Source organism: Nesoenas mayeri, assembly GCF_963082525.1.
Source record: "Nesoenas mayeri genome assembly, chromosome: 5".
In the NCBI taxonomy this organism is placed as follows: domain Eukaryota; kingdom Metazoa; phylum Chordata; class Aves; order Columbiformes; family Columbidae; genus Nesoenas; species Nesoenas mayeri.
The window spans coordinates 18,517,001-18,544,087 of NC_137548.1; the positions used below are offsets into that span (position 1 = coordinate 18,517,001).

Here is a 27,087-nt window from a genome sequence, read left to right on the forward strand (position 1 = left end):
ATTCACTGGGACGTGCCCTGAAGTTGTTGACCACCCTGAAACCTGAGAGATGAAAGGCCTCAATGATCTTTTTCCTCTTGTCCTCAGTCCAGTCATATACATCCAACCGTAACATTTTGGTTTAATCATAAGTATATCATTGTCTAAAATATCGTTCTGTGATGTGGTGGAGCACAAATGTCATCCAGGGTGGTGGAGCCCTGGAACAGGTTCCCCAGGGAGGTGTCACGGCCCCAAGCCTGACAGTGTTCAAGAAGAGACTGGACAACGCCCTCCAACACATGGTGTGAACCGGGAGGGTTATCATATGCAGGGACAGGGGTTGGAGTTGATGATCCTGTGGGCTCCTTCCAACTCATGACATTCTATGATTCTAGGATTAGCCAAGTTCTTCAGAGTCTTGTCAAAGATGGATAGGAGGGTAGATTTGGTTTCTGGGGGCATTTGAATCCTTTTCCTTGAAGGATCTGTATAGGACATTTGACACAAAAGTATTTTTTCTTTCTTAAAAGCCTAATATCTTTTAAAAACAATCTTTATGTTCATGGGAAGAGGTAATGACAATTCTGCTGTGCCACAGGCATAGCTGAAGCACTCAGTTATTCCTGCTCGTTCTTAAGCAGCATCTATTAAAGTCTTCAGATACAGAAGCTAGAAGCTGCACCCAGATACGTGATTGTAGAGTCTGGAAAATCTAAGTTGACACAGGCAGTGTCTGCACAACAGCAAAATTTTTTTTCTCTGTGTTTTGTTTTGGTTCCCCCTGCCCAAAACAACAGGTTGAATTCTTTGAACCCTTTTGGGATAGTGGAGAACCACGAATTGGAGAGAAAGGAGCAAGAGGCTGGAAAGCATGGATGCACCAACAAGAAAAGGGTGGCTGGATTGCTGTTAAGCCTGGTAGGCCTGTGTCAATATGTGTAGTTGTATGCCCCTGTGTTCTTCTGAACATTTTTATTAGAATGATACAAGTTGTTCTCATGTTTTTGCATACAAATTTTAAAAAGTATTTACCAAGATTAGGATAAACTAAATCACACTTCAGATGGAAAAGCACACAATGCGTTAATTGCATCTAGCAATCTGAAGAGATCATCATAGAAGTGGAATGTGGTTAATCCCTTCCTTTTGTGTGTGTTCAACTACATTGGTTATTTCAATTGCACATTAATTAAAATGATGAAAATACCAGATATCTAAAAGCAACATTGCCAAGCTTGGTTTACGATGTGTAGTACTACTTTTTACTTACTGAAGCTTTCTCAAAATGTTTTATGTACACAAGTATTCATAGAGTGCATTTGAGATTGTATTTCCAGGTATGAGATGAAGAACCTAAGTTGCCCTAAAAGATGACTGATTCTTGGCTGTTACTTGCAAACTGCTGCTGATAAAAATTGTCCACAGCCTGTCAGTGTTTTATTTTCTCCTCTATGAGGAAGTTTGAGTACTGCCAGTGATTCACTGGTTCAAAAAAGTTTGGAAACCTCCTGCTCCTACAGAGTTGATGTCAAAACCCAGAACTGTGATGTGGAATTTTTCAGCTCTGTCTTGGATCTGTTTTATTAACACTGTATTTATTTACATTTTGAAAGTAGTTAAACTGTATATCAAGTCTGGTCTTCATATTTGGTGGATTTTTTTTTTTTTTAATAATTTTGTGTGTGTGTCATGATTTGGTTTTAGATGATGATGATGATGAAGAGATAGATGAAGATCAAGAAATAAAGGATAAAACTCTCCCCAAGTGGCACATTTGGCTGGATATTGAATATTCTCGTGAAGCAAGGCATTGGTTACCTTGGAGGCCAGACAAAACCAAAAAGGAAACCGAAGAAGATTGTGAAGATCCAGAAAGACAGGTCACTATGATATAATAAAACAAGGGGAGATGATAAGATGAATTATTCTTTCATTTGAAAGCATTGCCAGTGGATATCTTAGAGGAGTAATCCTTTTCTTGGTTTGGAAAAAATTATTTTCTTTGTTTGGAGTTTGAATTTTACCTGAGATTTTGGGCTGAGATTGCTGAAATCCGTGGGAAGCTTGTGGTAAACTTTGGAAAGGGCTGGCAGGCAAATAGTCTGTCTTTGCTGTTCTGTGATTTCTCCTATCTGTATGCAGAAATGTCACAGAAATCTGTGTTTAAGGTGATGTATATATTAAATTAAAAAAGGTTTTGTTGCCTTCAAGTCAGATAGTTTGATGTTTTTTCTTCTTGGGAGACAGGTCAAGTCAGACATTGATTTTTCAAATAAAAATATGTTAAATGGCCTAAGTAATAATATCTTTCAGACCTTCATTGTGTAAGTTTCCTGTGGACATCTTTGACACTCAAGGGCAAATACTCTTGGTAGCAAATTTATAGTCTGACTGGAAGAACACATTGCTTGTTTAACTTATCTTTTTTTTAATTTGAATGACATTCTGTTACCATTTAATAGTAATTATAACTCTTTATTGACTTGAAAAATGTTCTTTAATTACATGAATTACAGGTTTGTTGATTTTATTTGATTGCATACATTAATGGAGTTTGTTGTAATTTGGAATTTTTTTAGGTATTATTTGATGATCTTGGACCATCTTTAATCCGTCTTTCTAATCCAGATCTTCAACGTCAACTACTGTACTCATTTTTGCAATTCCTGGGAGTTCCATGCACAAGTAAACTCTTTCCTTCCAACCTCTATATTGCCATGGATGAAAATAACATTTTTGACAGTGTGCTTTCTGATGAAAAGCCACTGACTTTTGTTGATTTTCCGCTTTCTGGATTCAACAGTATTGGTCATATGGACACGATGCTACGAGGGAGACATCACATAGGCCACTGTAAAGAAGGAGAAGAGTTCATACACAATGTTTTCCATGTTCTATCTCTGCTGTTTACAGGAAAGGAAAAGTGCAATCTGTCCATTTGTTGGTTACAGTATGAAATATCGAAGGTAATGAGGAATCTGCTTATGATCACTTTTGTGGCTTTCTTGTGTACTAATGTTTATATTGAATTAATATAAATATTTATGAAAATTAAGTCTTGTAGGACTAAGTATTCAAATCAGAAAATGCAGGTTAAGATTGATCTGGGGATAAAAACAACAACAAAACCAAACCCTTTTCTTTCAGTATGTTACATAGTGGTAAACATGTAACAAAATACTTTTTGCAGTCTTGGATAAATGTTGTTATATGATACTTGTATGGTAGACAGAAATGGATGCAAGTGATTTTTTACAAGGCAGTCAGCCAAATACTTTTAAGAAATTATTCTACAAAGTGCATAATCCCCAATACCATGATAAGAACACCTTATCAAGAAATGTACTACTTCCTATGTAAGTTACATTTGTAGTGTTATTTGAAGGAAAGACTACCTTATCACTTGAATGTGGATTTATTGAAGTAGAACTGCTCTAATAGATGCCCACGGAAGGATGCAAGTCCAAGTTGTCTTCCCAGGAAGTTTCGTATTGTGTTACCTCGTGGAGAAGTTTGCTATCTCTTACGCAAACATTACCTGACAAGAAGATCTCCTGTAATCTTCCCATCCAGTCTTTGCATTTGTCTGTCAGCACATTCTCCACTATGAAAAGCTACTTGGAGGTTTAATTGTGCTTGCCATAAACTCCATCTGACCAGGCAGGATCATTTGTTTTCCTTTTCTCAAACATTGCAGGGTGGCAGCTCTTTATTTGAACAGTTGGCCTTTTAAAAGAGTGAAATTTGATATTGCTTAATGGCAATAGCAGGACTAAGAATGATAAGACTGTAATTTGTCTGTGTTGGAGGGAGCTTAGAACAGGCTGTTGTGACAACTTACAGTACTGGCTGGTGATGAAATAAGGAACAGGATGAAAACAAATACAATAATGAAATTTTAAAATGCTGTGAGGTGTGTTTTTTCTTTCTTCTCCCACCTATCTCAAAATGTGTTCTGTTTATTCTCCCCTGCAGGTCGTTCAGTGTCTCCAAACAAAAAAAAAGAAGAAGCTGAAAATACAAGGGAGGAAGAGTAAAAAGTTGGCCAAGAATCTCCTTAAAGCACCGGACAACCGAAATGACCTTTCTCTCTGGAAACTATATGCCTACTTAGAGTGGCTGCTTGGTAACACTGATGACGCCAGAAAGGTGCTTGACACAGCTCTTTGCACAGCAGGGACAGGAGGGTTGAAGAGTTCCCAGCTCTGCGGCCTCGGTCTGCTTTATGCTCAGCTGGAAGTGGAACTACTAGAAAGTCTAGAAGGAGCTGTTATGTCACGTGCTGTTCATGTGTTGACCAAATTGGCTGAAAGTGGACCATATGTACCCTATAGTGGACAAGTGTTACCTGTGAATGTCTTGAAAGCTCGTAAAACGTATGAGCATGCACTGCAAGATTATTTAGGTAAAACACCGGTTTCTGATCAGGATCGGGTCAGTGATACTAATCAGCTGGTTAACTTGGTTGGTTGTTACGCACTGTTACAGTATTTGACTGTTGGGATTGATGCTGCAGTATTAATATATGCACAGACTTCAGAAAAACTTGAAGCTCTTGGTCCACAGAAATGTGAAAATACTGGAGAGAATTTTGGCATTCAAGATTTTCCCACTGCTCTGGAAGCTGTCACACTGCTGCATACAAATTTACTCAGATTTCACATGAAAATTAGCGTTTATCCTTTGAATCCTTTGCGAGAGGCACTAACGGAGGCTCTGAAACGGTATCCTAGCAACCAGTCTCTTTGGAGGTCATATATCCACATCCAAAGAAAGTCTCACAGTGCTAGCAAAGCACGAAGATTTTTTGATGGTGTCACAAGGTCTACTGATTGTTTAGAGCCATGGCTGTTTGCAATCCAAGCAGAGCAGATGAGAAAAAGACTCATTGAGGATGTCCAGAGGTAATATTTTGCAGCTCCTTATGATTATGCTTTTTTGGATCTGTCTAATCACTTAACAGATGAGAGAAAATCTATTGCAGTTCTCATTTTGCAGATGAAGAAGCTTTAGCTAGGGAAGGTTATTTGTTCAGGACTGAACAGTGAGTCAGTGGCAGAATCCTGAATAGAATTAAAGACCTGGATGATAGTTTCATATCCTTTCTACTGGATCAGATCATGTGTTGTGTTGTGTTTTATTTGATTACTTGCTGCTGACATTGGATGGTACACATTTCTCTAAGTTATTTTTAAATAACTAAGAGGCTGCTTAGATGGCGAAGGTAGACATTGTGAGCTTAGAAACTGCTGCATTTTAGTACTACAGCAATAAGGCGCATAATACAGAGCTACACTGCAGTTTCTGACTAAGCTCGCTGCCCTACTTTACTCCTGGATCACAGAACACAGTTGTGGCAGTTTCCATAGTGAGTACTTGAGAGTTTAGTTTTCATGTGGGGCTGTTGCTAGGTAAAAGAGGCTGGAAATTTCCTGAATCTGCAGCCTTGGCTGAAATTTGCTCCTAGGAAGGGAGGAATGGATAGGACATGTGGGGAAACAGAGGTGTATGTTCTTAAAGTTTAGTCTGTAACTATTGTCTGACATTGCTTGGAGCTACCAATCCACTGCTGCCTAAACATCTCTGATAACATTGGGAGCTTGGTTCTTTGTGTCTGCACATAGCAACAGAGATTTCTAGGAAAGTATCTGGAAGCTTTACATAGCTGCCAGCTTACAATAGTCACACTTGATGAAATTATCAGTATACTTTGAAGTGACGGTGCACCCACTGCTTTGATTGCCACTGTCTGGCAACAGGCATGCATACATGAGAGTGACATTCCTGTGCAGTCGGTGTGTGTCATCCTAAACTCTAATAAGAATTCCACAGCCACCAAATGTAAAGGAGGATTGTAATTTGATTTACTGTTAATTACAGACTGACACTATGGTAGATTTTCATTGCTGTTACTGGAAAATGATGTTAAAATTCCAGAGTGATTGTTTTCTCTGTCACATTTAGCTCCTTTCCATATTGTTCTTTGCTAGCATAGCCTTTCCTATAGGTTATATTTTTGTAGGGACAAGTTGGATGTTGCAAGAGCAGAGCTGAACTCCTCCAACAGAGGGATAAATGGCCTATCAGTCAAGTATAAAACTTATGTTTTTATGATGTTGTGACTAACTAAGAAAATGTCTGTACTGTGTGTGACTATTTCCTATTGTTTTGTATTTCTGCTTGTTTAAGTGCATGGAATTCATTTAAAGAAATGAACATGAAGGGTGAAACAGTAGCTTATAGAAGCCAGTGTGAGGTAAAATGCTTCAAATGTTTGACTCCATGCAGCATAGATTACATCATTTTTCCTCATGGCAAAGGTTAAGATGAGAGGAGACGTGACCTCAAAGACCCTTGAAAGAAGAGGCAAGTTAGGAGCAAGTGTTAAGGGTGAGTGGAACAATCTGGCAGGCAAAGAGGATGCACACAGGCAGAATTGATGCTGCCATAAGTGCTCCGGGCTGTTTCTTCAAGCTCAAGTGTCAAAACTAATCCAGTCTGTATCAGCTGTAGATAAAAATAGGTGCTTCAGTGAAAAACTCGTACCTGCTTTTGTGTTAATGCCTGGGACTTAGGGGATTTGAATCTCTGGGTGAAAAGGAAAAGTATTATTGTAATCAAGGTTAAGATCCAGAGCTGTAATCAAGGCCTTGATCCAAGACCAGTGTATGGTCTTAGAAAAGTGCCAGGAGTAAATTTGAACAGGTTTGCCTGAGCACCATGAGAAGGCTTGCTGACCAAGACTATAATTTGGTTTGAGCTATTATGCCAAGCTTAGAATGATAAATTATCTTCAATGAAGGCTAAGATAATTATTTTAAGATCATGTGATAGTGGGTTATAGTACTCAAAGAGAAATGATCTTGTCCAGTTGGACAGGGTTAATTTTTCAACATGCTAAAAGAATTTTCACAGAAATATTAACTGATTTTTGTATTTCGAAATGTGCTGATTAGAGTAGCAAGTGCTAAAAATCTGGTTTATAACTTTCAGAACTTGTAGTATGAACTGAAAAAACCTGTCTATATACAGTGCTATGTGAACAAAGACAGCACATTGACCTGTACCTCCTCTTACATGGATGTGGTCCTCCTGCTTGGATTTAAGGCTTTGTCATTTCTTTTTTCCACTGTTTCAGGGCAGGTGCTGGTGAAATACATTCCACTATTCCTGAAACTGGGTTAACAAATCGGATTATCGCTCTATTTGAACATGCAGTTCAGAGTGAAAATGGTACCCATTGTCCGCTGCTGTGGAGAATGTATTTGAACTTTCTGGTAAGAAGAGAGTGTCAGTTCTAATTTTTTTTTACCATATTTGGAATTTCTCATGAACTCAGCCACAATACTGTATTAAAAAAAAAAAAAAAAAGGAATACTGCATGCTACCATATCTATACAATTGGCAAGGTGTTATATTTGACTTGTAATGCTCCTTATTGGTGGGAATATTATGGAAAATGTATTTCATGTGGATTAGAAGGAGTAATAGCTTCTGACAATATAGTTTTAATGTAAGTTCAGTGGTCAGTAACCCTCACAGTAAAAAAGTGTTTCCTGATCTTCAGACAGAGCCTGCAGTGTTTCAGTTTGTGTCCATTGCCTCTGGCCCTGCCACTGGACAGCTCTGGAAAGAGACTGGCTCTCACTTCTTTACATCCTCCCTTTAGGTATTTATATACATTGGTAAGATCCGCCCTTCCCTCCTTCTCCAGGCTAAACAGTCCCCACTCTCTCAGCCTCTCATCATAGGAGAGATGCCCATGTCCCTTAGTCATCTTAGTGGCCCTTTGTTGGACTCTCTCCGGTATGTCCATGTCTGTCTTTTACTGGGAAGCCCAGAACTGGGCACACTGTGCCACGTGTGGCCTCACCAGTGCTGAACAGAGGGGAAGGATCCTCCCCCTCAACCTGCTGGCAATGCTTTGCCTAATGCATCCCAGGATACCATCAGCACTTCGCAGCAAGAGCATGTTGCTGGCTCCTTTTCAACTTGGTGTCTACTAGGACCCCCAGGTCCTTCTCTGCCAAGCTGCTTTCCAGCTGAGTGGCCTCCAGCATACATTGGTGCGTGGGGTTGTTCCTCCCCAGGTGCAGGACTTTGCATTTTCCATATTGAACTTTATGATGTTCCTGTCAGTCCATTTCTCCAGCCTGTTGTGGCCCCTCTGAATGGCAGCAAAACCCTCAGGTGTATCAGTCACTCTACTCAGTTTTGTCATCTGCAATCTTGCTGAGCGTATACTCTGCCAGATCAGTGAGACCATTAATGAAGATGTTAAATGAGATTGGACCCAATATTGACCCCAGAGATACACTTCTAGTTACTGGCCTCCAACTAAACTTGGTTCCACGGATCACCACCCTCTGGGCACAGCTGTGAACCCAGTTTTCAGTCCAACTCACTGTCTGCTCATCCAGTTCCTACATCTGCTACATGTCTATGAGGAACCTGTGGGAGACTGTCAAAGGCCTTACTGAAGTCCAGGCAGGCAATGTCCACTGCTCTCACCTCATCTACCAGGCCAGTCATTTCATCATAGCGGTGTATTAAGTTGGTCAAGCGTGACTTTTAGCCAATTCATGCTCACTACTCCTGATGATTTTCTTTTCGTTCATGTGCCTGGAAATGGTTTCCAGGATGAGTTGCTCTTTCATCTTCACAGGGGTCATGATGAGGCTGATTGGCCTGTAGTTTCCTGGGTCCTGCTTCTTGCCCTTCTTGATAACAGGAGTGACATTTGACTTTCTTCAGTCTTCGAACACTTCTCTCAGTTGCTGTGATCAATCCAAGATTAACAAGAGTGGCCTCAGAGTGACATCTGCCAGCTCCTTCAGCATCTGTGGGGGCATTCCACCAGGGCCCATGGACTTACACGTCCTTTTTGTCTAAGTTCCCTGACCTGATCCTCTGCCACTAAGGGTACATCTTCCTTCCTCCACATGTTCCCTCCAGTCTCTGGGACTTGGAATTCCCAAAGGCCAGTCTTGCTATCAAAGACCAAGGCAAAGGCGGCCTTTCACACCTCAGCCTTTTCCATGTCCTGTGTAACCAGGTCTGCTGTCTCACTCAGCAGTGGGCGCACATTATCCCCACCCTTGGTTTTGTTATGTATGCACTCACAGAAGCCCTTTTTGTTGTTTTTTTACTTCCCTTGCCACGTTCAATTTCAACTGGTCTTCAATATATTTTTTATTTATGGTGGGATAAAGAATATGGTGAAAACACTTACATGGGCCCCTCAAATATTTTTCTTCTTTCTGTTTTCTCCATATTATAAAAACCTTCTGAGACAAAGGTTTTTTTGATTGACATTGGGTCAAGCAAGGCACCATCCACATACAAATAAAATGCATGGTAGGGAAAACATAGCTATAGCTTTTATAACTTGTCTTGAATTTTCACAATCTTTTTGAATCTTAAAAGCTGCATATAAAGGTTATGCTAACTGCCATTACAGAATAACATAAAAAAGCAATAATGTTCATTTCTTTCGTAGTTTGCCACGGAAGTGCATAAATAAAATCAACTTCACTTAGGCAGTTTTGTCATCTTGGTTCTTTTCTTGCTTCTCCAAAGACACTATGGAAGATGAAAGCACAAACCAAATGCTTGGGACTCATGTAGGAGGAATTTAATTCCACAATATTACTCCTCTGTTCATGTATTTTGGTGTAATAAGTTGGCACAGAGGATCAGCAGTTACCAGACTGTGAAATATGGAGGAGGCAGGGGAACGAGAGACTCTTATTTTATGTTGGAGAGGATCTCTTGTGTGGGACTGTTGCTGTGACCATTTCTACATAAAAACATGCTTGTAAATATTTTAGACAACTTTGTATAGGAATGTACAATTGAATTACTATTATTCTTTACAAACTACTGATGAGTCTCCAGTATGCACAAATGTTCAAGTCATATCACACAGTGTGTATTTCATCACTAATGACTCATTCACTGAAGTTTTCTTTTTCACAAGAACAAGAAGGAATACTTATTAGATGCTAATAATGTGGAGGAAAATACTACTTTTACAGTAATAGCCTTGGATAACATTGTTCAGAGAAGCAAAATCAATTAGAAACGTCAACATTTTCAGATGTAGTCTTAGAAGTAGTTGTGATTGTCCAGTATTACCCTAAGTTTTGTAGATCTCTCTGTTTTCTCTTTGGTTGCATCTAGATATTCAGTCTTCGGTATTTTGGGCAAAAGCTTTTAACTGTTTAAAAACACAAAGCTTTTGTATAGATTTTTGAAACAAACTATTTCCCTTTAATTCCTGTTTGTTTTTTCATGAAATCATGCTTGACCAGACTGCTGGCCTGCTGTGATGAGATGACTGCCTCAGTGGATGAGGGCACAGCAGTGGATGTTGTTTGTCTCAGCTACAGCAAGGCTTTTCCCCTGCCTCCCTTAATGTCCTCCTAGACAGTCAGATGGGGTATGGATTAGGGGAGTGGGTGGTGAGGTGGACTGAAATCTGGCGGAACCACCAGGCTCAAAGCGTTGTCACCAGCAGCACAAGCTCCTGCTGCAGGCCAGCCACTGGGGCCTGGTATTGGGACCAGCGCCCTTTAACATCTTCATTAATGATCTGGATGATGACAGAGTGTGCTGTGAGCAAGTTTGCGGTTGATACAAAATCACGTGAAGTGGCTGATGGCACCAAATCTGCCATTGGCTTGTCAAGGTCCCTTGGAATAGCCAAGAGCCATGAAGATGAATAAGGGACCTGAAGCATGTGTTGTACAGGGAGAAGCTGTGAGACTTGCGGTTGTTCATCCTCAGTATGTAAATACCTGATGTAAGAGTGTGAAGAAGACAGAGCCAGACTCTTCTCAGTGATGCTTAGTGACAGGACAAAAGGCAATAGCTACAAATTGAAATATAGAAAATTTCATCTAAACATAAAAAGGTTTCTTTACTGTGAGGGTGATGAAACACTGGAACAGTTTCCCTAGAGATTATGCAGTTTGCATCTGTAGAGATAGTCAAAACCGAACTGGACATCCTTCTGAGCAGCCTGCTTTTGCTGACCCAGCTTTGAGCAGGGGTGGGTGGAGCAGATGGTCTGCAGAGGTCCCTTCCAACCTCTGCGATTCTCTGAAAAACTTTGAGACAGTATGCCACTGAAAGCTCTTGGCAGAGCTGCAGAAGGTGCCATGTGCATCCTGGTGCACAGCTCTGGTGGCAGGGCTTCCAGTAGGTGAAATGCGTTGCTCCTCAGTTAAGAGAGATCGTGACACCAGAACAGCACAAGTTTCTACACCCAGTGCAACAATATGAAAAAGAGTTTCTAGATTTTAAGAACAGACAAGGGAACCTGCTGATTTTTAGCAGCAGTAATGAAGAACAAGAGAAAGTGTAAACTCATGATTGAAGTTCTCTTCTTCAAAGATCTCAAAACATTTAATGTGTTTTCATTATTTTGGAACTACTGCCTTTTTTTTTTTTTTTTTTTTTTTTTTGGATTTGTCATAAACCCCCCTTTTGTTAAGTGTTTTGGAAAGTAGCCCAATTCTAAAGATTTCTTCACAAGAAATCATAATTATTTCTATCTGCAACTGGGATGACTCTAGCTAAGGAGACTGTTCAGTGCTCTGGACTCTGCTTCTCTTCTCTTTTTAAACTTCATGATGCTGTGTGCTCTCTACTTGTGTCACGTAGCTGAACAGGTCTGAGGAATAATCTGAGGAGGAAGTCTTAACTCTTCCAGAGAGATACTAATTTGACATATCCATTTTTGTATGTAAGGCAATTCAACCTTAACAAGCTTCTTCTGAGTAAGAAAATGAATGTGCATGATCCCTTCAGTGCACTACAATAATGTATTTTCACCTTCGCTGTACCAAAGGTGCTCTTGTGTAGTGTAAGCATACATTTTGGTTAACAGCTTGCACTCTTGCCCATTGGAGTGTTATTGTCAAATATATGCTAAGGCACTGACTTCAGCGAAAACACTCAGCAGAAGCTCTTTCTGCTTGTCTTGGTTCTGTTATTTGTCTTACAGGTAAAGCCCTGAAACTCCTTAAAGACATCTCTTGCATTACATTGAAGAGTGTAACCTGTCAAATTCATAGCTACCATAATGTGTAGTAATAGGGATTTTTCAGCAGAGGTACACTGAGCTTTTCAGCAGTAATTTCTTTGTCTCAGAGATAATAGTTTCATTATTTCAGCTATTATTGCATGTTTTTTCTCTCACAGGCTTCAGTAGGAAACAAAGAAAAAAGTAAAGGATTGTTTTATAAAGCCCTTCAAAACTGTCCTTGGGCAAAGGTAAGCATGGAAAAAATATAAAGTTGTCATCATACTCTAATTTTTGAAGTTCTTTATTAAAAACAGTTAGAATTTAGTAGTTGTAATGAGTTATATGCAAATGAGAGATTTCTGAAGGAGAAGTACTGTAAGATTTTCTGCAAATGAGAGATGCATCTGAAATGGAAACAAAGATAGTGGTGAGTGCTGTTTGCATTGCAGAACAGAAAGGTATTGCATTGCATGAGGCCAGGAGACAATAAATTCCCCTCTGTGGTCTAGAAGTGATCGTGTCTTTCAGACCGTGCTTTATCATGAGCATGGTAGTAGCAGAAATATAAGGCAAGTAAAAATGTATTTAGTTAATAGTATAACAAATTATTCAGGAGCACCTGCATCTCTTCAGGTAATGTCTGTATATGCTGCAAATGCCCCAGCACCTCCTGACCTATGTTTCATCTCTTTGAATAAAATTATTTCATAAGAATTGGAAAATACTTGATTAAACATCTACATTTCTGTCACTGTAGAAGTACTAATTCTGTTTGTGTTATTTTTAAAAGTGTATGATATTTCCTCTTGCTGCAGAGTTGTTTGCATATCTGCATACTTCTTTATACTGTGTTTCTTGCTATGGTAGAAAGATGGCAGAGAAAACGTTCTCCTTATCTTTCTAGGTGCTGTATTTGGATGCAGTAGAGTACTTCCCTGATCAGCTGCAGGAGACGCTTGATCTAATGACAGAAAAAGAACTGAGACTGCGGGTACCGATGGAAGAGCTGGATCTGCTGTTAGAGGTTTAAAAGAAGACTGTAGCTGAGTGGAGAATGCACAGAAGCAAGTTCCAAAACTAAGTTAGACCTGTCTCTTTTCGAACGGGAACTCTGTTGGGACTTGGGTACTATATACTTTTTTTTTTTTTTTTAAGCTTTTATATAAATTGCTATCAAAATGGAGTTCTGCTAGCTGCTGCAAGTATTCCGGAATCAAGTACTGCATTTTGCCCACAAAAATGCATCAATTTCCCTGAAGTATTGCTGTCTCCCACAGAAGGATACCCTCTTATAAATATCCTCTTGTTGAATGTTGCCCATATTTCTTATTCTATTGTTTGAAATTACATTCCCTGGAGTTCAGTAGACATTCAGGACATGCCAACTATGGTTTGGTGAGCAGCACAGGAAATAAACATCTGCCAGATGGATGCTTCGCTGTTCCCCAGTTGGCAGACTTCAGTAATTTCCTTCAGCTTGGTATGCCTGCGTGTGTATATATAACTACCAACTCAAACAGGCATTACATCTGTACATAAACTGTTAGTAAAAGCTGAATCTTTGCTTGAGCAGACACCTATTTTGGACTTGTATTTGTATGTTTTGACAGATGACCATTTTAATACGAATATTTCTGAAAAATATACCTGAATATTTGAAAATTCAAAAGTAACTTGGATTTTTATTTCTTGATTTAGTAGTACTGTAAGTGTATTAAAAATGAAATTATATTCATATTGCACTTCTAAGCAGCTCATTTTTAAACAAGTGTTTGTGATTGATGACTCTCTTCTGACCCAAGTACAGGCAATCATCATAACAGAAGCAGAGGTCTGCTCTGTATTTAATCCTCACCAAAGAAGGCAGAGTAGTCAAAACATGACTTTAGTTTCCATTCTAACAGTCTGTAGGCAAGTTCCTAGAGAAGTAATAAGCAATACGGTAACAATTTAAATATATGTATTTATTTTATAAAACAGAATATGCTGAAATACGTGAAAGACTGTTCAGCATCCCTACTCTTGAGACCCAAGCACTCAGAAACTGGGTCTTTGTCGGGAAGAGGGTACCTGCCGCTCCTGAATATCCAAAACTCTTTCAGAGGTTTTCCAGGAGAAAACTGAAAACTGTCACAACACTAAAACAATCGGGATCATCCAGCTGGTGAGATCTGATTACACAGAAAACTATGACTGGACAAAGCCATACAATCTCTGGCTCGGTGGTGCCTGTAGCAGCACAATGCAAGATTTATTATATTTTAATTTAGGCTGCACTTTGTTTATTCCTTTCTAAAATTATTTTAATCTTACAGCGAATATGCAGAATTTTAAATGGTATTACAGCACTTTCTAAAAGCCTTGCCATTTCACAGTGGCGCAAGTGATGGTATAAAATGGTTTTAAAAATCCATTCTTCTTTCCAAAATGACAGAGCTCCTGCACTGGAGGTAGAAGTTACTGTGTGCACTGAACAGCACCATCACAAATTGTGTTCGATTTTGCTCTCCCATCAAAGCAAAATGCCATTTCCCTTAAAGACCTGGAAGGGGCACGGTGCGGGGAAGCTTGATTGTGCTCCTAATTGTGTTTCATAGAATCACAGAGCAGCCCAGGTTGGGAGGGGCCTCGAAAGATCATCTGGTCCAACCTTTTTTGGGACAGGGAGCCCAGGTGAGATTTTTCCAGCACCCTCTCCAGTTACATCTTGAAAACCTCCAGTGATGGTGGTGACTCCTCTTTGAGTCACTTGTCTCTTCCATGCGTCCCCTCCCCTGGGTGCTGCTCCCCATGCTGGGTTCATGCTGCTGCCTTCACTTGGGGTGGCCAGGGGCTGCTCCACTGACCAGAGCTCGTGGATTAAGTGCTGCCTTTTCAGTCAGACCCCAGGAGCTTTTTCTGCCCTTATGGGGAATATACTTGCTGTTGACTTTCTCCCGATCTTTATTACTCACTCAGGTTCAGAAATGTTGGAGAGAGTGGCAGAAGTTAAATTCTGTTGCATAAGGTAGGAATTTAATTTCCAAATATATTTCTTTTTCAGTTACTGTTGCAGCACTGTACCAGAACGCACTCCTTGGGTTATTAATCCATCGCAGTTTTTCTTCCGTCAGCTGAACCACCTCTTTGTGGTTGTTACTTCTGGCCAGTGTGAACAGCCATGTCCCACATAAAAAAAGCCTTGCTCACCATGCATCTCATAAAGCTCGTCGGCCCCTCAAGCGATGGTGAGATCAACTGCCATGATTAGAAAGTGCTAAAAAAATCACTGGCTTTTTGTGACCTCTCCAAAGAGACGGATCTCATAAGGCTTGTGAGAATGGGTAATAAACTTTGCTTGTTGTTTTTCTATCATCTCCAGATGAAAAACAACTCTATTTCAGGGTTCCTGTCATCCAGATTAAATAAAAGGCTCCATTCATTTGTAGGGTTTGTTTTTAACAATGAACCACATAATTTCTACACAGAAAAACAAAATCTCTTGGCCTTGCTGCCACCATTGTTGTTACAGCACTGGCAGTGACTGAAGGGATCGCTGTGTAGCTCTCCAATGGCTGTTACTGGCCAGCATTTGCTCCCACAGAAAGTTTCCAGAACAAAGACGGCACAGTGATTAATGGTTCGGTGTACGGATCTTCACATAAACTTTAAGAAGCACCTGTACCACATTTGCAAATTAATTACTTAGATGTACACTACACACTTCATAAGCTGTATTTGCATCACTACAATGTAGCAAAATAGGAATCCGGCTCCTATGGGGATGGAGCTGGAGGCAACGGATTTGTTCAGAGGGGAAGAATTCATTTTCAGATGACACTGCAGAACAGCAACCCTGTGACACGTAGTTTGGGTTTCTCTGCATGGCAAACCACACACTGCCAGGGTGGGTGCCTTAACAGCACCTGCATCTAGCCCCAGGTTGCACAAGTGCTAGAGAGAGACAGGTACCATTAAGGCTCCATGTTTTATTAATTTTTATGTATACATGACTTAGGACACTGAGGTTATGCAACAGTGACTTTTGTCCTAGTTACTTAGCCACTAAAAAGAGATGGAAAAGTAAAAGTACTTTGAAGAACAGCAGCAATGACACAGTAGTTGTCCCTGACTACCCACAGTAGGGAACCTGCTCACACACTCGTTGCTGTTGTGTCACAGTGTGCTTGGATCACTGAGACAGTCACTCATGGCACTCGCCTTTTTTCTTGGAAGCGAGTCCATGTAAAGGAACAGACAGTTCCAGGTAAACAGCAGGTCTTTGCCACCAAACCAGTTCCATTCAAATGCATGTTTTATTTGGAAATGAAGTGTTACACTGACTGAAAACCCACAGTCCACTAGGATTTAAACTCTGCAAGAAGAAAAATGAGCTAGACTGTGGTTGTACACAAGACTGTCACTAACACAGCGTTCCTGATCGTTCCCCAAGAGACAGATGGCTTAAAGGTACAATCCCTCAGGTGTTCCCTCCTGCTTCTTGTAAAGAACATTCTCTTTAGACTTTTTGAAGTCTTCATTAGTGACTTTCATTCGCCGTTCCCTCAGAGCCATCAATCCAGCTTCTGTACAAATTGCCTGCAACAGAGAAAGCAAAAAGTTGTTACTGGCTCTGTGCAGCGCCTGCAGGTCACAGCTCAGAAGACAGCAGCACCTTCACACTGCTCTGACTGACTCCTAGGAGAAGTGCAGTGTTAACAACATTTACATTCTTACATTTGATACTGTTGAGTAGCACTGAGGCACAGAAAGCTATCTGGATAAAGCTAGATGAGTACTTCCGTCACCAGAGTACTGCTGCCATGGCAGAAAGGCCACTTCCTAACAACAGTTTGCCTCCTGCGAGGAACAAATGCATCCAACTCTGTTAACAGTGAGGTGACAGGGTAATATCATGTCATGTCTGGTGAAGCTCATTAGTGTGGTAACTCCAGCAAGAACGCTTTCTGCTTCAGACCATCAGACTGTGTGTCTGAAGCCTCCTCATCTACAGTTGCATTTGTATCTACTCGCACCAGTCTATAAAAATGCTTCTTATCCTGCACTGTCCTGAGTAACGTTTCAGATATCTCGCATGTTTGTGTGAGATTCTACATCCCTCTTCTATTTTCCACTTTGCTACTTTTAAAATTTCATATTCAGGTAACACAGGTACATACTCTTACCAAAACAAGGTACATCACAATTGCAATTTTGATAAGTTTCCCATTCATAAAGCTGAGCATGTGACACTCAGAAAAGGCACTTTAAAGCCACCCAATGGTCCCTGAGTGATGTAGCCACAGGTAATTGCCACAACATTTCTGCATGCAGTTAAAAATGAAATTTCATTTGTCTTTTGAAGCGTAACAACGCTGATGTACACTCACCTTAATATCCGCACCACTGAGATCATCTTTTGCCATAATCAGCTCATCCAAAGTCACATCATCTGCCAACGTCATCCTACTTGTGTGAATCTGAAAGATTCGTTTCTTGGTCTTTTCATCAGGCAGAGGGAACTCTATTTTCCTATCAATGCGTCCTGTGCAAAACAGAACTTCAGTCAGGTTTTTGACACACGGCTACTGCAGACAGAGCAGGAAGAACATGCCAAGGCCAGACTGACAGCAACAGTTTCTTCACAATCGTGTTAGAGTAGAAAGCGCAATCAGATTATTCTGTTTGTAATGAAGAGGAAGCTACTGGAACTGAAAAGTGCTGTGCTGCTGAAAGTCTGTGTCGTTGTAGGGAAGAGACACCTCACCTGGAAGCATGAAAACCTGTAGCTTCATTAAAAAACCCCAATTTGTGATAGCACAGAAATGTATTAATAAAAAACTTAAGCTTTTGTAATAAATTTTGTTCTACTCTCGAGATTACATTTAGCTCTGAATTTTCTGCCACACACACACACAAGTCAGTGTGGCAACCTGAAGAACTCTTCCTATATAACCAACCTCCTAAAAAAAAATCCCCAAAGCCGAACTGAAGAAGGAAGGCTTTGCCTAAGATGTTCTGTTGCAAGTCCCTACCAGATGTCTCCTTTATGTCAGTAGAGACTTTGGATGTTCTGGTACTCATTGTTCCAACTTTAATGAGCAATCTTTTTAAAACATATTTTCCATCTCCAGATCACTCCTATTTTTCTTTACAGTATCTTTTCTAAGAAGGGTTGATGGCACCACATAAAATATTCCAGACTATTATAGACAGTGGTAAATCAGCCTACCGAGCTGTTAGAAGTGCCCTTGTTGCACAAGCAATGGCTATAATTGAAATACACAATAGGTGTAGGAAGTCTCCTTCCAACAAATTTTAGATCATAATACTAGTACAGTATTTTCTCTTCTGTACTCAAACAGCAGATGGTTTTGATTTGGAGGAGCAAAGCTAAGATGGTGACAAAACCAGACCTTTTGAAAAAAAACACACGCCTCAGCAACTTCATACCACAGAGGTGTTTCCTAAACTCCTTGGGTCTATACAGTCTAGTGACTGTTCAGATAGTTATTTGATAAAATCACCTTATCTTTACTCTCTATCTTACCTCTGCTACTTTAGAAGGAATATCTTTACAACCTCCTCAATACTTAGGATTGACCTGAGGACACTACAGGAGGCTTAGCTTTGTCCTTCGATCTCCATGTTGCTTTCAAAGTTCTGGTTTAACAGACCCCACAGATACTACTATGTTTTGGTACATTTTAGCGGCCATTTAAAAATACGACTCGTGGCTGTTGAAGCTCTTGGCTCAACAAGTAATACGTATGTCACATCAGAGTAAGATATTACTTCTCCCTGACTCATCCCCCAGATGACAGCAGAATGCCAGGTCAGTACAGAAGCAGATGGGTTTCCTTGCATCAAAATCCAGTATCTCCTTGTTCAGGCTTTAGTCGTCACATCTGTGAGGCACAGGTGACACTGCCCAACCATCCCTAACGGGATGCTGCTGCACTATGGCTTGCCTTTGCAATCACTTAAAACAGCTGTGCCATCTTAATACGAAAGAAGAATATTCAAATTGTTTATGTATATATAAGAGGAATTAGTACATTTTGTCTCTTTCATAGGTTTTTCTCCCATCTGGAAACTTTTGAATGGGTTCTGGTTTTAACAGATACACCAACACAACCGTATATGAATACAGACAAGGCATAACTTGCCCTCTTTTTACTAGTCCATGTTTGATGAGTTATGACAAGTCCCAAGAAGAGTGACTTAAAGCACACACAGTGGGAAGTCTCTTACCTGGCCTAATTAAAGCTGGGTCCAGTGTTTCTATTCTGTTTGTTGCCATGATAACTTTAACATCCCCTCGAGAATCAAACCCATCCAGTTGGTTCAGCAGCTCCAGCATTGTACGCTGGATTTCCCTCTCGCCACCTGAATTTGAGTCATACCTGTAAGAAAACACTATTGTCAGAAAAAGCACTATGCAAATTTAAGAACATGCATCATGTAACTGCCACAAATATCTACACAAATACTGTGTGGTAGCTGTGGTGTTTTTGGTTTGGTTTGTTGTTTTTTTTTCTTAAACATCCATAACAGATTTTTTTTTTTAATTCAATGATCACCCATAGAAAAGAAAAAAAGCAGCTTTTCATAATTGTATTGTTGACACATAGGTAAGGAAAGAGATAATGAACTATTCTTGTAGGTAGGGGAAGTAACAGCAATCACGTGAAGGAAATCTGCCCTTTTCCCAAGTTTGTTATGTATTTGGGAATCTCATGTTCTTCCTTATGCACATAGTTGTAACTGTACACCCTCCGGCCTTACTAATGTGGCCCCTGGTTTAACTCTGCCCTTACTGGCACCCAGATTCTTCATTAATGAAGAATTCCATGTGTTACACACTTCACCATCAGTCCAATCCTTTCTACGTATGCTGAAACACACAGGGCAGAAGCTGCCTCATCCTGGACCTTCAGGCTAGTAGCTCTGTAGTAGTAACATGTATGAGCACCTTTGACTACATTTGACTACTACTACATGAGCACCTATGACACATTTGACTACTTTAAAGACTCTGTGTACTGGACAGTTCCAGTCAGCCTAACGATTTTTCCAAGTAATACAATTCGAACAGAGGCTTAACAACAGTTTAGTGCGACACACACAATGCTTCTCAAATTCCACATCCACGACATTGCACTCTGTAGCTTATCACATAATGTTCTAAAAATTTGTACGTATTTACTCACCTACCTGCAAGAGAAAAGTGATAAATGGATAAACTCTGTGTTAAGTACACTGCTTTACTGTTGAACCACTAAAGCCAATTACTGTTTATTTGGATTTGCACTTCAAGTACACCATGTGAACTTACACACAATGTGCCCTTCTGTTTGACACATTCTATCATACAGATGGTACCAGCTAGCAAGAGAACAGAGATTATCTATTGTCATATCTCTTTAACATGAAAAGGTTGTGATATATTTTAGTTTCAAAGAAGTTATTTGAAGTTTTACTTGTTAAAAAATGCTTACATCAAATAGAGTATAATGAAAATGGCAGCAGAGCTATGAAACCAAATATCAGTATAGATCCAAAGAAGTGTTTCTAGTAAACTTTCTATTGTCCCTCACAATACTTGCGAGTGAAGTGGGAGCCAGAGTCCTGTACCTCTTTGTACCGATGGCATCGATCTCATCAATGAAGACAATGGATGGCGCGTGCTCTTCAGCCACACGGAACAGTTCACGCACGAGCTTTGGACCGTCACCCAGGTATTTCTGTATAAGTTCTGAGCCAACCACTCTCAGAAAGGTTGCTGAAGTTTGGTTTGCCACTGCTTTGGCTAGTAAAGTTTTACCTGTTTTCAGTTGGACAGAAATACTGTAATTAGTTTGCAGGCAAAAAAAAACCCCAGTGCTTTAACATAACAATCATAAGAAATTTGTGACAAACTTGGCAACGGTTTAATACTAAGCAAGCATAATTTATTTTACTTGGGTTAGCTCAGCACAGTTGTTACTGTACTACAAGATACCTGTGCCAGGTGGGCCATACAGAATGACTCCTTTGGGTGGCTTTATACCCATCTCTTCATAGTATTCAGGATGGGTGAGAGGAAGCTCCACAGACTCCTGCAGCACAAGAAAAATGAAACTGAGGTTTTACAGTGAGCACTCTGCACCGAAATTCCATGGGGATCCTGAGAATAGCTTTAATAACAGAAATAAAGGCAAAAAGAACTTCACTAATTTCACAACAGACCCTGAAAATTATGTCTTTCTGTTGCCTCTAGTTCCAAGGCAACTACTCTATTTGAAGAGGTCTTCCTATTGTTTCCACTTGACATGTGGAAGAGAAGCAGTGAGTGTTCCTCCTCCTCCAACCGAAATCATCATGCTGAATTTAGAACTTGGGAGTTCCTGACTCCCAAACACAGAGGACTGCGGGGTAGGGGACCTTTTACCAAAGGACACCTTCCACAAGTTACCACATACCACAGATCAGTATTTTAAGAGCGTTTGTGATTTTGCCCACCCAAAGCAAAAGAGCTGAGTTCACCAGGGTTCAGACAGAGCTCTGCTGGTAGGATAACAAACCAACCAACAACACAGACCAAGCGAACAGCCCCCCCGCAAACCCCTTGGATCGCACAGCATCAGACACTCAAAATGACCTCTGCATTTTTTAGAATTTAACTTTCATTTTGGAACAAACAATCACTTTATAAGTCAGAAAATAAAATTAAGTTATTGCAGAGATTTTATGATCTCAGTGCTTTACAGATTCCACAGCAACTGTGAAAGGTACAGTTTGTGAACAGCTATCCTACTGACTTAAGAGTTTCTGTCTAGCAAAATCAAACCCAGAAATGAACTGGCAAGATACAAAAGAGCAGTACACGAACACCATTTAGTTCTGTTCTTGTGAACAAACAGCACACCACCTACACTGCTAGCTTACTTAACAGTGTGAATTAGTACATCTGAATACCTTGATTTCTTGAATCTGGTTGTCAAGGCCACCGATGTCAGCGTATGTTTCTTGAGGAGCTTTCTCAACTTTCATCACAGTAACTAACGGGTCTGTGTCATCCATCAGGACACCTATCACAGCATGAACCTAATTCAAGTATTAAGAGTTGTCAAAAAAAAAAAAAGCAAGCAGCATTTTTAATACAAGTCTAAACACAATGCCCATATATTTAGGTGTGTGAAATAAACAGCATTAGCTCTCAGACCTGGGATTCTCAGGAACAAGAAAAGGCCAGTTAAAAACAGCACAACAACTTGTGCTTCATTTTATAAGAACAACTCACCTTATGATTTAGCAAAACAGAGCAGCCTGGCTCTAGCAGGTCCTTGTCCACAAAAGACAGAATACTGACGTAGTGTTCTGATCCTACTGATGTGGACACGATAGCGTGGTTGTCATCAATGATCTCCTCCAAGGTACCCACAGACATTGGGGTTCCCCGCAGATCATCCACCTTGGACCTTTCTTCCTGTTGTCAAGAAGAATCCAACAAACAACTCAAGAACAAGGGCAAAAACATTCCTGTGCAACACTGGCTCAACAGTTCACACCAAACGTAACAGAACCAGTCTTTGCTATTGTTGTTTTGCTGCCCCAACAGACATAGAAGCACAGGCCAGTAACAAAATTCACTGTTACTTCAGTGCTACCCTGTGGAGGTTCCTATAGGAATGTGCACGGCGAGAATATTCTGTCTTTCTCTATGGATGGGTATCTGGGAGCTGCACTTTGACAGACAACTAAGAAACAAGTAGCCACTGTGGCCTCATCTGTTGTAATCCATGCTTGGACTAAAACCATTAAACTGGTAAGAAAAAAATCCCATTTTCTGGACAGTAATTAAGACTTAATGAAGAATTCTAAGTTATATATTTGTATTGACTTACACATTCGCGGCACTTTATTTCCATTGCTTTTGTATGAAGTAGTTTACATTAGAGCACCTGCTGTAATATTGGAAGTAACAGTTCACTCAAACCTCACCTCTTGTTTTTCTTCCAAAGGTTTCATCTGCTCTTGATTTCTGATAAACTCTTCCTCCATTAAGAGGTAATCTTTAATTCTCTCCAATTTCAGCAATTTGAGTCTGCACTGTGTGTGAGGAGTCACTGTAATCAGAGTAGAATCACAACATTTTAGAGCAAGTTTGGCATGGTACCAGCTACTCACTAATTCATTACCAGGAATTCTGCTTTGTGTTCTGACAATAACTTCTATATGAGCAGCAGTCACTGTTTTACTTGTCCCATTATAATTCTAGGTAAAAGCATTTTTAAAGATAATGCTTCCCCTGCATTTCTCCTCATTTCAATTTCTCTCTCTCTTACCAAGGAATTTACAGGCTGCATCTTGCATAACAATAATCTTATTTTGTGTTTTTACGTTAATTAGAAATAAAATTACAATTGCCCTTCTCTTTAATCATTTGCAATGTATAAAGAGCCAGATCTAGGGGAGAGGACAGCCCAGTGCTCCTGGAAGAGAGGACAGGCCACGGGGCTGCTGGGGCAGGCAGAATGCTTACCCAGGGGCAGTTTGCTGGCAGCATCTGGTCCCTTTGTTTTCTTCTTCTTTTTCCCCACTCTGGTTGGAACTGGAGGTTCATATTTCTTCTTCTTATCCTTATTCACAAAGTGAATATTAACAATGAAAAAATACACACAGACGTTAGGAACACAGACTGAGTAAGAGCCCAACTTCAGCTGAATGGCTACATAACAAAACTGTTTCCTTTATGGTATATAGCGAGAAGCCTAAAAGGAATACTATTCTTATTTTTCAAGAAAATTGAAAAACATCTTCTGCTTATTTTACATCCCTCTTTCTTATTTAGATTTCTGCCCATTTTCAGTGAATATGGAACACAGAAGCCTGAAGTAAATCACAAACAAAACTCATTCATGAAAGGACAAGGAAAATACCGAACCACATCATTTCTGTTGCATTTTAACCAACAGGTAACGTGCTTTCAGTTTGCCGGCTGAGACATCACTGGGCATGGACATTGTGCCTCCACCTCCAAAGGAAAATGGAGAGGCCTCCAAGGGGCCACAGAGTACAGACCTCATGCAGGTGACAGTATGATGTCATTTTCAAAGTAAAACCAGTCACTTAAGTGACAGATTGAAGGCAACTAGTCCTTCCTAAGACAGACAGATTTATAGTTTCATTGTTTTAAAAAATAAATTACTACTGCCAAATAATTTTTCTTTCTCTTTATAGTTAAGCCCCCTTTTCTATTTTTGAACTGCAACCAGTTTCCCCCACTGTGCACCCAGGAGAGATAAAACATTTCATCACAACTAGTAAAAGCATAATTTTATGTGGTTCCAAGTACAAGGGAAAAAAAAAAGTAAAATAAAGCATATTGCGGGCAGCCTCTGTAGCAGCACACCTGTAGTTCATCCTGTAAGTAAAGGCATTTCAGTAAACTAAAGCTTTTAGTTACCTTGTCATCCTTCTTGCCACCGCCAGGGCCGTGTCCACCGCTCTGACTTTGACCCTACGCAAAACAAAAACAAACAAAACCAAATCGCTGCTATTAATCTTGAAATCTATGGACAGTTCCATGTAAACAAATATCATAATTAGATTTCTCCTATCTAAACAAAGTACTAATAAATCTGATTACGTGTCAAAAGACAGTGAATAAAGAGAAAAGTGGGTTTACGAGGCAGGGAGGGACGCGCCTGGCACCACCTCGCTACACGGCAGTTCGGGCTCACTCCTCGCTAGTGCAAATCGCTGGGCACCACGACAGCTGCTCCTCCGCTCCGTCCCGGCCGCTCCCCCTGCCCTTCCAGCGCCAGCCGCAGGAACCGGCGCTGCTGCCGGCACAAGCCCGACCCGCCGCCGCGACGCCCGCCCGCCCGGCCACAACCCCGCTCTGCTCCGGCAGCTCCCGCTCACAGCCCCGCACGGCGCAGCCCTACAGGCCGCACTCCGGCCCCGCGCCGGCGGCGACTCCGCAAAGCCCCGGGCGCTGGCGGGGGTGGCTGAGAAGGCCGGGGGGGCAGAGTCCCAGTCCCAGTCCCAGTCCCAGTCCCCGTCCCCGTCCCCGTCCCCGTCCCCGTCCCCGTCCCCATCCCGGCCCCCGCCCCGCACGGCCGCTCCCGGGCCCGGCTGCTGTCTCACCATCCTGCCGCTGCCCGCTCCGGAAGTGCCGCCCCGACGGCGGCCGACGAGGGACACAGCAGCCGCGTCACTACGGGGCGCGGCGAGGGCCAAACGCGGAGCGCGGCGTGGGCGGGGCAACGGCGAGCGGCGCGGGGCAACGGCGAGCGGCGCGGGGCAGCGGGTCACGTGACCGCGGGCGGTTGTCGGTCCCCTCACGCCCCCCGCGGCCGGGCAGCTGTCCGTGCTGGCCCGGGGCCCGGCCCGGCCCGTCCGCCCGCGGAGCCGCCCGGGCGGCGCAGGCAGGAGCGGCGGCCGCTCGGAGTGTGAGGCCGGCAGCGAGCGGCAGGGGGCTCCGCGCCGCTGCAGCTGGGAGCCGCGGCCCTCTCGGCCTGCAGCGTCCCGGCAGGTGCACGTCGGCCGCGGGGGCTGGTGTTTCGGGGCCCCCGGGGTTCCTCCGAGCTCGGGGGTGTTCCCTGCGCGCCCTGAGCAGCGAAAGCCGCCCGGCTGCTGCTGCTGCTGCGGGCGGTTCAGGCGCCTCCGGATCAGTGCTCCTGAACGACCCGCTTGCTGCAGAAAAAGCGGTTTCTGTCCACTGGCGGAGACTTCGTGGTCACGTCTCAACTAGTGCTTGAGTTGCAATAACTGTTGAATACAGTTTCAGGTTAATAACACTTCTCACTTGTCTTAACAGAAGAACCACGTAGTAATGGCCAAGTGGAGAAGATAGTTTAAGCATTCTGTGAACAGCAGCTTGTGCTCTGAGTGTGAAACTGCCTTCTCTGCCCCAGAAACCCAGAGGAAAGCTGTCGTTTCCCCCTGAGATATTTCTCAGGTATTCTTACAGTTTAGTTCACATCAAAACGAGAAGCTCACGATACGTGTTAAAGCTCATACCAACCAGCTGCTGCAATGTTAATAAAAACGATATGCTGGGAAAGTACATTAATCCTGAGGGTCCTAGTTCCCTCCCGCAAGCACCACCACGTAACCGCCAAGAGATGCGTCTTCCTGGAGAGACCAAAACGCCCTGTGTTGTGCTACAAGTGGAGAAGTTAGAAAGTTTGCAGCTCATGCTGCTGGGGAGCGGACCTGCTCCTGGCAGGTGTCATGGGAGGGGCTTCTGAAATGCTGTCATCAAGAATTCCTCAGTCACAACTTCGCTTGGCACGTACTGCAGGCTGGTTTTAATGTGTGGCCCGGCACTGTGGCAGGAGGAGTGTGACCACTGCAGAGCACGGCAGCTTTAAGGCTCAGGAGAGCAGCCTTCAGTCTGGAAAGGAACAAAACCAGAGCTCATGTTTTACAACACTGATGGGTCTTCTCCTGAGACCACATCTGGACTGGTGTGCTGAGTACAGCTTGCAGCAAGTGTTTTCAGAGTGCTACTGGTGCTGGTTGTTCTCCACCTGTAGCATGAGCTGCTGTGTGTTTTGACTGTTCCAACAACATAAACAGACATTCATTCTACTTAAAAGTGTCACTAGACCTTCTTCCAAAAATTTGTTTTCCTGTAACATTTTTCCATCTGTGTTTTTGAAATAAATGAAGGCATTCGACCTTGTTTTAAAATTATTGGCAAAGGGAGTAACCAGAAAACTTCCCAGTAATGAAAGAATGGAAATACAAATCAAAGAAGTGAGGGTTGTTTTATGTCTAGAAATGAAGCCTTGAGAGTTGTAACTGCCAAGAAAGAAGAGACACTGTGACCTTTCTATCAGGACTTCTTGCTGTGAGCTGACCTGTGTGGGAGTGTAGAAGCAGAGGAGGAAGAGTGGGAAATATTCTTTGTGACCTGTATTTAAAGTTACAATTAAAGTTGCTTTTCCTAGACCTGATGCGTTCTTCCATCTCTTGCATCAGCCAGTCAATATAAACGCATAATTTTGTGCGTACGAATTGCTTTACTTAGGGGTAGCACTGTAAGAACACTGATGAGCTTTTCAGGAAATCCCTCCCTCCAGACAAACGTATCATTC

At 41.7% G+C, this 27,087-nt stretch overlaps 2 protein-coding genes across 6 annotated transcripts in view; one reads left to right on the forward strand and one right to left on the reverse strand.

The window, feature by feature from the left end:
- NRDE2 (NRDE-2, necessary for RNA interference, domain containing) overlaps positions 1 to 13,669 on the forward strand; it is a 34,810-nt gene extending 21,141 nt beyond the window's left edge. For 2 of the 4 annotated variants that reach the window (XM_080345489.1, XM_080345491.1), the window contains exons 8-14: positions 780 to 900; positions 1,687 to 1,862; positions 2,562 to 2,948; positions 3,958 to 4,886; positions 7,121 to 7,259; positions 12,190 to 12,261; positions 12,918 to 13,669. In XM_080345489.1, the coding sequence (XP_080201615.1) occupies positions 780 to 900; positions 1,687 to 1,862; positions 2,562 to 2,948; positions 3,958 to 4,886; positions 7,121 to 7,259; positions 12,190 to 12,261; positions 12,918 to 13,043 (1,950 nt within the window). In that variant the 3' untranslated portion in view covers positions 13,044 to 13,669. Of the gene's footprint in view, positions 1 to 779; positions 901 to 1,686; positions 1,863 to 2,561; positions 2,949 to 3,957; positions 4,887 to 6,302; positions 6,319 to 7,120; positions 7,260 to 7,549; positions 7,698 to 12,189; positions 12,262 to 12,917 lie in introns of those variants that run through there. The other 2 variants (XM_080345490.1, XM_080345492.1) reach the window with 2 other exon arrangements.
- A 2,234-nt stretch (positions 13,670 to 15,903) lies between these two features.
- On the reverse strand, positions 15,904 to 25,295 carry PSMC1 (proteasome 26S subunit, ATPase 1). 2 transcript variants are annotated; one of them, XM_080346112.1, is made up of 11 exons: positions 25,130 to 25,295; positions 24,444 to 24,497; positions 23,520 to 23,616; positions 22,979 to 23,103; positions 22,278 to 22,463; positions 21,953 to 22,081; positions 20,997 to 21,093; positions 20,630 to 20,819; positions 19,247 to 19,398; positions 17,383 to 17,537; positions 15,904 to 16,591 (listed from the first exon to the last, which is right to left on the reverse strand). In XM_080346112.1, exons 1-11 carry the CDS (start codon positions 25,130 to 25,132, stop codon positions 16,457 to 16,459), a joined length of 1,323 nt encoding a protein of 440 aa, XP_080202238.1. In that variant the 5' UTR covers positions 25,133 to 25,295; the 3' UTR covers positions 15,904 to 16,456. The 2 variants fall into 2 exon arrangements, with proteins under 2 accessions (XP_080202238.1, XP_080202239.1); XM_080346113.1 differs by lacking the exon at positions 25,130 to 25,295 and adding an exon at positions 24,695 to 24,731.
- Between the last annotated feature and the right edge of the window lie 1,792 nt (positions 25,296 to 27,087).

What these genes read in the sequence shown, in the direction of transcription:
- PSMC1 (XM_080346112.1), bottom strand. An exon ending in GTGGCAAGAAGGATGACAAG is followed by an intron (nt 23,617 to 24,443) that starts GTAACTAAAAGC and finishes TTTGTGAATAAG; the next exon opens with GATAAGAAGAAGAAATATGA. An exon ending in GATGCCATCGGTACAAAGAG is followed by an intron (nt 19,399 to 20,629) that starts GTACAGGACTCT and finishes GTTTTCTTACAG; the next exon opens with GTATGACTCAAATTCAGGTG.